This window comes from Bombus vosnesenskii, unplaced genomic scaffold (assembly GCF_011952255.1).
Source record: "Bombus vosnesenskii isolate JDL3184/JDL3185 unplaced genomic scaffold, Bvos_JDL3184-5_v1.1 scf7180000013289, whole genome shotgun sequence".
In the NCBI taxonomy this organism is placed as follows: domain Eukaryota; kingdom Metazoa; phylum Arthropoda; class Insecta; order Hymenoptera; family Apidae; genus Bombus; species Bombus vosnesenskii.
Window position 1 is genome coordinate 2,366,185 of NW_022882942.1, and position 13,891 is coordinate 2,380,075.

A 13,891-nucleotide genomic window follows, 5' to 3' on the forward strand; every position below is an offset into this window, starting at 1 on the left:
TCAAAGTTCGTACTTACCTAGATGTTCCGTGGCCCGGTTTAAAATTCAAACGACGTCTCTAAACTAAACGTACGATATTATTCACGTAGTTCGAAGGTAGAAAATGTTGCGTGTCCCGACCGGAGAAGACTCGGGGCCGGTGATTTACCGAAAATCACGGTAACCATCGCATAAATCGATAGCCGATCGTAAGATACGAAGAAGGGAAGCGGTGGAAAAGAGCGGAAAAGACGAAACGAGGGGAAAATAAATGCGGAAAAGCGTAGGACTAAAGATAGAAACAGTCGGAAATCGATCGACAGCGTTGATAAAACGAAACCTGGGAAAGAAAAGACAAGGAGGGTAAGCAGAAACAGAACGATTCGCGATAGAAGAAAAGATATGCAACAAGGACTTGGAAATCGGTCGTGGCTGTACATAATTCTAAGCGGAAAAATGTGGTAACCGATGTGATCGGGGCTCGATCGACATTCGCTGGAAAGGCCAGGTATACGATTTCTGACTGACAAATATTCCTCGACATTTGAATAGCCACGATGCGTTATGTATTACATTTCATAAGCGCCATTGCGATATAGCCTCTATCGTAAAACGAAACACGTTACAATTTAATAATCGATCGTAAACGATAAAAATGATCTCGTCGAAAGTTGTTACACGATTTGAATATATTTTCTTCTATCACGATGTACGTACTTGTTGTTGGAAGAAACGCAAACGTACGTAACAGGAAATTAGTAGTAGGAAATCTAACGAATAAGCGGTATTTAAGTGGGAACGATCGGCGCAAGAATTCGTGCATAATGAGAATCCGAAAAATCGGACGGATCGTAAAAAAAACATAGACGGCGAGGTGCAATTAGTTTGTCGATTTCTTTTTTTTTTTTTTTTTTTTTTACGGAAGATCGATCGTTCACGGTTGAAATAAACTTTTCCCGGAGAAAGATATTCTATTCGAGTGAAAATGGAAGATGTGACCGATGAAAGGTCGATGGGTCCTCCGCAATAGACACTGTCGGAGACGTTGGTACACCTCGGAAAGGTATAAAAGGCTCCGTCTAAGGACGAAGTGGCTCAGTCGTTCGAAAAACGATCGAGGGTTCGGAATCCGTCTGTCTGGTAGACCCTCGTGCGCGCCTCTTCGCTTTTTCCAATTCTATCAAACTATCGTCCCCTTCGTTCTAACTACCTATACTCGGAGATCGGACACGATAACCATTCGCGTTAGACGTCGAGTTAGTTAAACCTGATACTCGTACTACGGAATCGTACTACGAGCCAAGGGAACGCGACGACCGATACATTGTACGAAACGAGAAGAGTTAAGAGGCCGTTAACGAGAGGGACGCGCGTGAGAAAGAAGAAAATAGAAGAAGAGAATAAGTTCGCGTGACTAACAAGTATGGAGGATAAGAAATAACGAAGAAGAGAAGAGATCGAGTGAACTGGAATCGACAGAGGTGATATCTCGTTCCTATCGGTTTTTCTCCCTTTTCTTCTTTTTTTTCTCTTCCTTTTTCTTTTCGTTTTACGATCGGCAAATTTGAGAACGGCTGAAGATCGACGAGCGGCCAAAGAATTACGAATGCAGGAGCGGAGGTTCGAAAACATAACAAAGTTCGAAAGACAAGTGTACGGAACAGGTGTAGAAAAATATTAAAAGAAGGGGGAGGGAGGAGAAAAAATAAGAGCAACGCGACGAAGAGCGGGATTAGTGGAAGAGGAAGAAAAGAAAGAAGGGAGAAAAGGTAGAAGAGCAAGAGGGAGGAGAAAGGAAGGAAGGAAGAGAGAGTGGTGAGGAGCGAAAGAAGAGAAAGAAGAGGAAAACGAGGTGCCGAGAAAGAAGGCCGGAGGAGAGGAAAAAGGAAGGAAGGAAAAAGAGAAGAGGCCGCCGAGTGGCAGTGGAAAAGGAAAGGAGAAAAGAAAGAGAGAAAGAGGAGAAGCGTGAGCAAGGAGAATAAGAGAGGTGGTTCCGAAGGTGTTCCAGAGGGACAAGTTTTTAGAGTGCACTTGCTTTTCTTCGTTCGGGGGCAGAGGGTGAAGAAGACAACGATGGCCGGATGGTGGAGCCTCGGTGGTGCTTTTCTTCTGCTTTTTGGTATTCTCCTTGCTTCCTATTTGTACAAGATCAACTGGATCAAGGTGAGTCCTCTTCGATACCATTGCCCGGTTTACCTACTTATATCGCATCTTTTACTCCGCTTCTCGCCACTGTTCAAATTCAAACCGATCGATATTTTCCGTTTGTAAAAGAGATTCCAGAGTAATTGAAATTACAGCAGTTTGTTAAATTATCGAAATAAAATATTATTAATTACGTAACGTCGAATTGAAATGAAATAACGACGAGCTGCCGGTAAATTCTATTCTATAAAAGAATGTGAAAAAGTGAAAAGAAAAGACAGAGAGAGAGAGAGAGAGAGAGAGAGAACCACGTTGGATTTCCATGAAATTTCCATGACATTTCGATCGAGACTGAATCGACGTTTTAAAGTTACGCGTACCACGATGTTTCGACCGTCGCCAAGTATCCTGCTTTTATCGATTTAATAAAGAATAAGAAATAGATATCGTCAAGTATTATTATCTACGCATCAAGGGCTAATAACTCTTTTGTTGTATATAAGTAAGATAAAATTACCTTCGGCGAAACGTTAACGCCTATACTGATTCCTCGAAAACGTGAAAGTGGAAAAGAAGATTTACTAAAATTTGTCGACGCTCGCACTCTTTTTGTATTTCTATTAGCCGAATCCATACACTTTTAACGCAAACGATACACACAGGTGCGTACAGAAGGCAGCACGATGACATTATGTTTACAAACGAAGAAGCAGATTTCTTTTTACGCGTGACGCCAGAAGAATATCCTTTTTCTTCGTATCAGCGATTCTTTCTATCCGCAAAAAGGAAACGCGATACGCTTCTATGTTTTGCACGTCATAATCTTCAGTTTAGCGAACGATGATTTTATCGATGTTACTATCGCTTTATGAAAATTACCACTTATGAAAATTACCACTTTGTTGAAAATAATAAAAACCGTTATATGTATTATTAATTTTTTATTAACAAAAAAAGCTCCACAGATAATTGGCTCTGCTCTTTTCAGGACCTAAGATTCGAAGGTGACAACAAAAGAGTTTTAGCCAATTACTTGGAATCGAAAAAGCGTAAATTGGGTAAGCTTCCTCCGGTTTATCCAAACGGGTGGTTTGCCCTGTTAGAGAGTTCTCAATTGGACAAGGGTCAAGTAAAACACGTAGCTGCTCTCGGACAGAATTTTGCCGTCTTCAGGTATTTTGATAAATTAATTTGTAAGAAGAAATACCAACGACCCTATATTCGGCTAGAATTAATTAACGTAACGTAACGTTAACGTATTATTAATTTATGTAAATATGACGATAGATGTAAGAAATTGTTAAAAGCGCAATCTCCTTTTTCGTCGATATTTATATATGCATGGGAAAGTAAAGGGAAAACGCAGTACGACCAGAGTATCGTGCAAAGGTAAGTGGAAAAATGTCGTAGAGCGAGGATTTCCGATAAAAGTTTCGGTTTTTTTTTTTTTTTTTCGAGAAAATCGTGAAAATGTACAAAGTTTCGTCGAGTACGTGTGCACTTGAGAGGCAATGAGAGTCGATTGGACGGGTTTCTTCGCACTTAGCCACTATGAAGTTCTATGCAGTACGCGTGCACTCGAGAGGTAACGAGAGTCTCGGTTGAACGGGTTTCATCGCACTTGGGTGAAGTATCGTCGAGTACGTGCGCACTTGACAGAGGTAACGAGACTCGGGCGGATGAAATTCGATAGCCCGTTTCCTCGAAAGCGGATGCTCGTGTCAAAAATTCTCGTTTTATATGTTCAATCACCTTTCGGTTTCTTTCGAACCACCGAACACACACCTAGATACCCAAGTGCGAGGAAACTAGCCTACTCTCGCCGACTCTCGGCTACCCTACCTCCGCCAGTTTTCCAACTCAACTTTGCACGAAGGATCACAACCCCTTTCGGCTCGTACCACGATCTCCGGCACACCCTCTATGTCTACCGTGTGTATAGTTGATATTGACGTTTAACAATTTATACACGTTTAAAGAACAGATAATGGGACGGTGAGAATTTTAGACGCTTATTGCCCTCATCTGGGTGCAAATATGGCAGAGGGTGGCCGTGTAAAGGGTGATTGCTTGGAATGTCCCTTTCACGGTTGGCTATTTCGCGGTTCCGATGGACAATGCGATTACATCCCCTATGCTGACAAAGGTAACCCGATTTCGATCGTTCGTTATCTCTCTTATAACGTACGACCAACGTCGATCGGTATACAGCTAGCTTTTAATCGTCGTCCATTATAATCGTCGTTCGTTTCGTTTTAGTGCCACATATTGCCAGAACGAAAACTTGGAAAAGTTGCGAGGCTAACGAGATCATCTTCGTTTGGCACCACGCCGAGGGATTAGAACCACACTGGCAGCCGCAAACGATTAGTCACGTTTTAAACCGAACATGGCGTTATCAGGGTCGAAACGAGTTTCTTATCAATTGTCATATACAGGTCAGTTCAATTAGTTTGCGTGTAATTTCCTTGTCCTTTCCTTTTCATTTTGTACAAGTTGTTGGTCCATCTTGCGATAAAACGAACGGACCAAAACGGATAAAACGGAAGAGGTTTAGTGCCGCTCGAATAGTTTGTACATGCTTCTGCGAGAAAATATCTAACGTTGTATCTCTATAACATTTAGAGATGATAGATAAATAAGGATAATCGGGGTAATTCGATCGATCATGGAAACTAAAATCAAGGAAACCAAGTAGCCATTAACGTTTAGATCGACGGCGATCTCTTAGTATCCTTCTCTTTTCTTTTTCCTTTTTTTAGATATCTGTTAAGTAAAGCTGATGGATATTTGAAATAGGAAATGGATCTTGGACTCCTTGATTGCAGCCTCCATGACGAATCCTAAGAATCGTTGCTTCGGGTTTGCACAGGTAAAGAACTCGTAACTATGTATCATCGCTAGACTGTGGATTTTTAAGCGTTTACAGGAAATTTAAGAGTGGAAAAAACGCACAGAATGCGCCATATATATCCAGAGTATAAAAGCAACGAGGTTCGGTAGACGAAACAAATTTTCGCTCAAGCTCTATAAACTATTTCTCTAGTTGTGTTTATAAAAATACGAATTTTCATAGACGGGCGCAGCCTGATCCCCGAGCTAAAGCGCAATTAATATAACCCATAAGGAGAAGATCATTTTTACATTGATACGACTGCTTACAAATAATATTTAAGTAGACGGAACTTACGAAAGGAGAATGTCCTGTGTTAAATCGTATTAACCTTAGAATCTGCGGTGACAAAATATCCATTAGAAGGTAGAATTCTGATGGGGAAAAAAAACCTGTAACGTTATGATATAAATATCACATTTTTTATAGGAAGTTGCGGAGAATGGTGCCGATTCGGCACACCTGAGCGCGGTGCACGGACCAGCGATATTTGCAAAAATTGCACGTATCTTCTCTGCTTTCGCTCGTCATTCGTGGACGAACGTCAATTGGGCACCGCATAATTCTTTCTTAGAATCTCAAAACTCGAACGGAACCGAGTCAGAGAAACAGGATGGTGAAAATTTAAGGCACAGAGCATACATGACTTTACGGCACAGACTGATTCTGTTCGAGAAGTTCCAAGTTTTACCATTGGACGTAAACGTTCAGCAAATCGGCCCAGGATACGTTGAACTCATGATGCACAGCTCTCTAGGATCCATGTGTATTTTCCAAACGGTGACACCGATGGAACCCCTCTTACAAAAGGTTCTAATTTTAATTAAAGCCTCGAGTATACGTTTGACACGGTCAAATCTAGCCATTTGCTTCTCCTCGTAATATACAATTCGTACAAGAAATAACATTCTCTTGAAAGAGGATGGTAACGAACTTATTTTCTAGAAAAAGTGAAAAAAAAAAATGAATTTCGATAGTAGATAGTAGATAGTTGGTAATTGCCGGTAACCATTGTTCTTTGTAATACGACAACTGTACCGTCTTCTTTCTAATTGTTATTTGTATCATCAGGTGACTCACGTACTATACTGTCCACCATTGCTTGGTCCATACGCTAGTATGTTATTCCTAGGAGAGTGTTTAATGTTCGAAAGAGACGTAGCCATTTGGAATCGAAAGAAGTTCGAGAAACGACCGCTCCTGGTCAAAGAAGATAAAAGTATAATTGCTTATCGCAGGTGGTACGCCCAATTTTATTCGGAGCATAGTCCAAGTTATCATTCCGCTATCAAATCTTTACAATGGTAGCGATACCATTCCTGTTATAAAACATTTTCACATCTTTGATAACGCCCGCTAAATTTCGTATCTCTGATAATTGTAAGAACGATAATATTAGCGATTATATTAAATAAATACATTTTAGTGCAATAAGATATCTTTATACATAAACATTGATTTTATTCGTATAACGTTAAAAATATCTTAAGAATAATTACAAAGTATAATGTATTTAATCTAAGAAAATCAAATATACGAATGATTATATTATTATTATTATTATTATTATTATTATTATTATTATTATTATTATTATTATTATTATCATCATCATCATCATCATCATCATTATTATTATTATTATTATATCTACATACTATATAAATATTCTCCTTCATAAAGAACGAATGAACTTTCCATAAGCATTATTCGAGTAGAACTATTGTAATAAGTAGATTGCGGATATTTATGCAAATTCCTACTTTTAGGAATATAATTAGAAAAGAAAAAAAATGGAATTTAAGTTAGATATTGTTTTACCTTAAATTAAGTATTACGAAACAGGTAATACTTAATTTAAGGTATTTTACCAATAAATAGTTTACTAATAAATACCGATTAAGAAATTAGACGAATTCACGTCATTTACAAAAGAACACACCCAAGTTTTCAATCCCTTTGTCCAGTTCTTTAAGTTTCAATTCAAACTTCGTTTTTACATTACTACATTATTATATAGCTAATTACAATTATTTGTTACAAATCGATATAGAGATATAAATTAATCGTTATGTCCCGAAGCTTTCTTGCAAAATTTGTCCAAATACGAAACCTAGACGTTCCAACGGTTCTACAAGTTTTGTTATACATTTTAGTATTTCTCAAGATTTTAACGTTTTTCCTTCGTTCCGGAATTGTATTCATCGTCATTTCTTCGTCATATCCGCTCCATAAATCGAATAAGAGGACTACACTATCCGACGTTTAACGGACTGAGAAATACACTTCCAAACCATGCCCTAAAAGTTCTTTATTCGATTTTCCTCGCATAAATGCTTCATCGATGATATTAGACACTTTGAATAATTTGCTGCGCACGCGGTCCTAACTGTCCGCTACTACAAATAAAGGAGGTAGCAATTTACCATTTTTCTGACGTTGTTGTCTAAACTGTATAGCTGTGCGTAATTGCCAATGTTGACTTTCCCAAGGAGTACCACTATTGCGAACATAATACTCAATCATTGACATCGATCGTTCATCTAGAGTTTGCTTAAAAACAAGAATCAGTGTCTAACAATAAAAGAAACTTTTTCTCACAGTTATCACATATATATATATACGAACAAGGAACAACTCGAGTACTCCGCGTTCCACATCGAGCGTGAAAATTTCAAATATAATAAATTCTTTGTAATCCAAAAATCGACAGCCTAATTTATCCTAATTGTAGTTTGTGCATATAGGCGTAGTATTTATAAACAAACATTCAAGAGGACTTCTTAACATTTACCTGGAATAACTAAACACGCTGTTTTTTAACATATTATTTAAACAAATGGATTACTAATGAATACTAATTTCATCGATTTAGACAATCGCTCGATCTGCAGTAGTTTCCGAGATATTCGACAAAACAGATATTACAGCACAGAATTTGGAGACGGTTTTCACTTCTTTAATATGGACAAATATGAATTTCGTCAAGATCGATGATCGACGCTTCGCTATGTTCTCCTGTTAGACTTAGATCGATCGTTTAAAAGTTCCCACAGTTAGCCCAGGCTCAATGAAGGAAAATAAGATCACGTGATAGATACACGGGTCACGTGCCGTAGCTGATTGGTTAATTGGATGCGTGGCGGTTCTTCGACGCCTGAAAAACAGTTAGCTTGCTGAACACAAAGACTCCGTTTCTCGTCGCGCAAGAGAAGAGCATGACTTCCGAAATAAACCTGGATGATGTAAGTAATTTAAATTTGTCGCGGCTTTTTCTTCTAGCCAATTGCATTTCACCTTGTACCATTTCCACATTTTCGCATTCGCTATCTTAAATCATAACCTTACTTGGATTAGAATTTTTTGTTATTCATCATTTAAACCCTCTCTTTCTCTCTCTCTCTCTCTCTCTCTCCCCCCCCCTCTCTCTTTCTCTCTCTATAGTAAAAATATCTAGTTAAGCAAATAACTGTATCTCCTTTATAATTCTGTAACATAGTTTATTTTAGTTATTATCGATTTCTCACATTTCATTAGAATTATAATTCGTCTAAAAAATAGAAAAACATATAAAATCCAATGTGATACTGTCATAAAATTACGTAATAGAAAAAGTAAATATACTCATTACATATTGATGCAGGAAACATGTTCAAAATAAATTGATAGCTACGAATAATAATCTGTGTCTAACAATATTAACTTTTAACAACTCGTGTTTTTCTATAGAAAAGATGTGCTATATCGATCGAAATACTAATCTTTACATTTAACTAATAAATAAAGTGCCTAAATATGTCTATCTTCTTTTATGATATTAATCAGTATCCTCTTTACATATTAACAATCTGTTATTCTAGTATTAAAAACCTTATAGACGTATAGATAAAATTGATAAAAACATAACCAAAGACATTAAATTTTAAATTCAAATTTATACATGGTATATTATTTCACATAATGATTAATAAGTTAGCAAGCGAAGAAAATAAAGTAATATATGCTAGAATATTCAAACTTAACCTCTTATATAATAAACTTTATTGTATACTATACATTTTCAACGATCACTTTACTTGCAAATTCAATAATCTATTTCAATTTAATTAATTATTAAATTATAATCATGTGTGTGACATATGATACAAAAAGATCTTTTACGCTGTCGGAAGGTTTTAGTAACCTAACCTATGTAATATTTAATTTATAATTAACTGTTGTTGAGTTAGAAATTTTTATTGTTATTATTACTATTATTACTATTATTATATTATTATTATTATATTATTGCTATTATATTATTGTTATTATTATTATTATTATTATTATTATTATTATTATTATTACTATTATTATTATTATTGTTATTGTTATTATTATTACTACTACTACTACGACTACTACTACTACCACTACTGCTACTACTACTACTACTACTACTACTACTACTACTATTATCATTATATTTAAATGTAATATATTTTTTTTATTTTAATTCCACCTTTTATATTTTATACATTTTTATATATATATAAAACTTCAACTTACATACAAACAACTTACATATATCTTCAAAAAGAGATTAATAATTGAGCCTTCTTTGTAACATGATTTTTTATTTATATCAAAATATATGTAATATTATGAAATAAATAATGTTAAATGTATTTTTCAAGAGGTCTTCTTTTATTCAAAAATATTTCTCTCCAATCCTGTTTCAAAGAAAATAAGGAAATTCGTAATTTGACAGACAGATACTTGTCACAATATGATGAGATAATTTTTAAAAAATAATTCGCTCTAATAATAGCAATTTCATGATGATTGCAAGAACGACGATGTAAATATCTTTCGCAATAGCGCCTTATATATTTTTTGCATATAAACTACGTGTTTCTATTTTATCTAATAATAGATATTAGAAAATTTTAACTAAAGTTCAAGATTACATTTAAATTTAAATATATTTCGATGTAATTCTTAAAATTTCCTCTTTTTAATACAGTTCCCAACACTGAAACTAAAACATGTGCATATTAAGGACAAAAGACGTCTATTAAGGACAATAAACACAATGTTGACAGATGGATGTAATTCTTTACAGGTATGCATTTTTTCAAAATACTTTTTCATTTCTATTCGTATCAGCTACTTATTGTTTATTTCTATGCATAAATTCCTAGTTTCAATCTACGCGTGTGTACATAATTTTAAATTTGTTGGAAAATATTGCTTTCAGATAGTCACCGATTTTGACTTAACATTAACTAAACAACACGTCAATGGAAAAAAAGTTCTCAGTAGTTTTGGTATGTAAATTTATAAACATTATTTTATTGTAATCACCTATTAAGGCTTAATTAAATTTATACAGAGTAAAATTTAATACAGCTTTTTATTTATTGCCTTGTAATTTTGAAAAAAAAAAAAAAAAAAACAGGAATCTTTAGCAAGTGCAAGCAACTTCCAGATATATATGCGAAGGAATCAAGTCGTCTTTATCAGAAATACAGACCGATCGAAATAGATCCTAATTTATCTATTGAAGTAAAAACAGAGGCAATGAGAGAATGGATGATAGCAGCAGAGGAAATACTGAAAGGAATACCTTTTACTCCTGATGAAATACCAGAAATAAGCAATATTTATGGAACACATTTAAGGGATGGTACTAAAGAATTTTTTAAAAAACTGCACTTTGTTAAAATTCCAGTACTAGTCTTTAGCGCTGGTTTAGGAGATATCATCGAAGCTATATTAAAGAATCAAGGAGTTCTATTTGATAATGTAAAGGTGACAGTTAACACATACAATTTTCTCTATCGCTTCATCTTCTTTGCTTTTTCTAAACTTGTAGTAACAATGGCAGAAAAAATATATTCAGAGTTATAATATTCATTTTTAGATAATCTCCAATTTTCTCAAATATAAAGATGGAAAATTGGCAGGCTTTCAAAATGAAAGACTAATTCATGTTTTCAATAAAAACGAACATGCAATAGAACAAGACTATTTTAAAGTTCTTGAAGGAAGAAAAAATGTTTTTTTAATGGGTGATACCATAGGAGATGCATCGATGGTCGATGGAATGGTGAATACACGTGCTGTACTAAAAATTGGTTTTCTTTATGACAATGTAAGTACTATGTATTGCATCGTGTTTATTTATAACAAATAATTATCATTGTATGTCTTGCCTTATAATTAGAACTTATCTAGAGGAGGATCATGAATTCTATAGAAATGTTGATCTTTTACAGATTGAAAGCAGCCTAGCTTCATTTATGGAAAAATTTGACATTGTCTTGGTCGATGATCAAACGATGCAAGTTCCGATCGATATATTAAGACTATTGTTATAACATATAACAAATAATTAAATGTGATTTTCTAATTATTATCACTTATGAAGTATCTCTTCCACTTAATATAAGTGAATATTTACGTTTTATGTGTATCCCACCCATTAAGTGAAACTAATCACCATAGTTTAATTATGATTTATTTAATTCAATTGTAACAGTTTAACGAAATTTATTAAAAGATATCATTTTAATGATAATATTGTTTCTCAGCGTGATTTTAAATGTTAAATATTTATAATGTATATATTTTCTAGTAAAAACTACTAAATTAATTTCAATAATCTCGTTAGAATGACTAAATAACATTTTTCGTAGAATAAATACATTTTCGTAGAATTTGTTTAAAAATCGAACAGGTCCGTATTAAAATTTTACACTATTAATATTTTTAGTGAAACTTTTCGAATTAATGAACGTATACGTACGTACATGTACTTATTCATAAAACTTTTTCTTCATAATGGCTATTATTATATTGCAGAAAGGAAAGAAATTCTGTTCTGCAAGATATAATAATAAAAATAACATTAAATGCAATTGTTGCTAATGATTATGATAAAATTCCCTACACGGACCACGAATTCATAACACTTTAGCACATTTTAGGAAAAAGTAAGTTGAGAACCGTTGATCAATGATTAGTCTTCAATACGCTACTTACTAACCACAAAGTACTGGTGTCTCTCGTTTATTGAAGTTTGATAATTTTGCATTCCAAAAAGTGTTCTGGCGTAAGTTATTTCTAAATTGCTTTTAATCGAGACAACTTATTTTAGAATGCTGAATTGTAATGCTCAATATCAAAGAATTTTATAAAACTTAAAACTTGAAATATAATCTCAACTTATCGTGAAATAACTCCGATCTTCGACAAATACAATTCGACTAATCGATTCTAATCGATATTAAATATCCTAAATTCGATAATAAATTGCAAATCGAGTCAAGAGCATTTATATAAATATAAATTAATTTCAATTGCCTTTCTAATTTGATTTATAACCAATAAATCTAAGATTTCTTTTATAGGTATTATTAATCCCTGAAGAAATTACGAGGAACTGTCTTACGTAAAATTATATTCTAGAGTTAGTAATAAATTGAAAAATTAAATGAATAGTATAGCAGAAGCTTGTAATAATCTTAAAAAGGACTATGATGGGTGTTTCAAACTTTGGTTTTCCGAAAAATTTCTTAAAGGTGATTTAGACGATTCAATGTGTTCGAATCATTTTAAATTGTACAATCAATGCCTTCAGGTAACCAAATTAATATCTTCCTAAATTCACCGTTTTTAAAATCTAAACATTAAAATGTTATGAAACTGAAATATGAATGCGATTTCTTGGGAGTTATATTCTTTACAAAATTTTGTGAAAATGAACTTACTTATTCTGCAAACATTCGATAAACTGAAATCCAAAATAATTATTAACATCGTGTGATTGTACGTACATTTTCCGTATTTGTTTCTCTTTTAAACCAGACCTTAAAATCTCATAAAAGATGTCTGAGATAAAGTAGCCTCTGTGCTGTATGGACAGTAATCATGAATTAAAGCAATGTACAAGTTTGAACATGCGGATTGCACAATTTTCCTCTTTTTCTGTATGAATAACTAAACAAAATTATCAGAATTAATCGGCCATGATTTAATCCATTAATTTTTTAATTGATAATTTAAATAAGAATATATTATGGAGGCTTGCAAAGAATTGAAAGAAAAGTACGATCGTTGTTTTAATGATTGGTTCTCTGAGAAATTTCTGCATGGAATCAATGACGATAGTGAATGTGCACCTTTACTTAAAGTTTATACCAAATGTGTAGCGGTAAGTTAAAATGTTATAAGAAACTTGAATTTTTGAATTTCTAACCTTACTTTTGTTAGCTTATTATTGTGCCTATTTGATTATGAAAGAGCTAAATATACGATTAGAAAGAAATCACTTGAGAACGTGAACAATTATATAGAATCTAACATTTATATTTCAGAATCATGAACTTTGTAAATAATTTTTAAGATTAATCAGTCAAAATTAATCATTTTTATGCCTTGATAAAACTTAAATTTTATTGGACTTTCAATAACATAAAAAATAATATCATTACTACTAATTACTTTTGGAATTTGATGAAATTAATATGAATTTATTATGCTCAAATTCTATGTTGCTATTTCTAAATCTTTTGAAACAAATTTTTTATTACTTAATATTTCGTTAGAAAACAATTGTATTGTTACAATTTATAGGGTGTACTTTATTCATTATAATTATGTTTCAGCAAGCCATGAAAGATCAGAACATAAATCTGGACGAAGTGAATGTAGCTCATTTGGGAACAGAACAAGAGAAGAAAACTGAAAATTGACAATTATGATTTTAATAGGATTTTCTCTTAATTTTTCTTATGGATGTGTTATATATATATTTAAATAAATCATTATTTTTATCATAAAACAATTTACACAATTGTGTTCTCATTATCATCAATAAGCACAAATATG

General features: G+C 33.5%; 3 protein-coding genes across 6 annotated transcripts; all 3 read left to right on the top strand.

Moving 5' to 3' along the window:
• The first annotated feature begins 1,248 nt into the window (after nt 1–1,248).
• LOC117232584 (cholesterol 7-desaturase) lies at nt 1,249–6,453 on the top strand. 2 transcript variants are annotated; one of them, XM_033492031.1, is made up of 7 exons: nt 1,249–1,460; nt 1,979–2,142; nt 3,113–3,297; nt 4,104–4,270; nt 4,384–4,562; nt 5,447–5,827; nt 6,089–6,453. In XM_033492031.1, the coding sequence occupies exons 2-7, from the start codon at nt 2,053–2,055 to the stop codon at nt 6,323–6,325; spliced, it is 1,239 nt and encodes a 412-aa protein (XP_033347922.1). In that variant the 5' UTR covers nt 1,249–1,460; nt 1,979–2,052; the 3' UTR covers nt 6,326–6,453. The 2 variants fall into 2 exon arrangements, with proteins under 2 accessions (XP_033347922.1, XP_033347921.1); XM_033492030.1 differs by lacking the exon at nt 1,249–1,460 and having other exon boundaries at nt 1,859–2,142.
• A 1,670-nt stretch (nt 6,454–8,123) lies between these two features.
• LOC117232572 (7-methylguanosine phosphate-specific 5'-nucleotidase) lies at nt 8,124–11,418 on the top strand. The gene is made up of 6 exons (XM_033492007.1): nt 8,124–8,262; nt 10,023–10,121; nt 10,257–10,326; nt 10,458–10,810; nt 10,923–11,153; nt 11,278–11,418. Exons 1-6 carry the CDS (start codon nt 8,236–8,238, stop codon nt 11,377–11,379), a joined length of 882 nt encoding a protein of 293 aa, XP_033347898.1. The 5' UTR covers nt 8,124–8,235; the 3' UTR covers nt 11,380–11,418.
• A 581-nt stretch (nt 11,419–11,999) lies between these two features.
• LOC117232511 (TP53-regulated inhibitor of apoptosis 1-like) lies at nt 12,000–13,847 on the top strand. 3 transcript variants are annotated; one of them, XM_033491897.1, is made up of 3 exons: nt 12,000–12,113; nt 12,412–12,641; nt 13,669–13,847. In XM_033491897.1, the coding sequence occupies exons 2-3, from the start codon at nt 12,495–12,497 to the stop codon at nt 13,753–13,755; spliced, it is 234 nt and encodes a 77-aa protein (XP_033347788.1). In that variant the 5' UTR covers nt 12,000–12,113; nt 12,412–12,494; the 3' UTR covers nt 13,756–13,847. The 3 variants fall into 3 exon arrangements, with proteins under 3 accessions (XP_033347788.1, XP_033347787.1, XP_033347790.1); XM_033491896.1 differs by having other exon boundaries at nt 12,000–12,103; XM_033491899.1 differs by lacking the exons at nt 12,000–12,113; nt 12,412–12,641 and adding an exon at nt 12,915–13,214.
• Nucleotides 13,848–13,891: the final 44 nt, after the last annotated feature.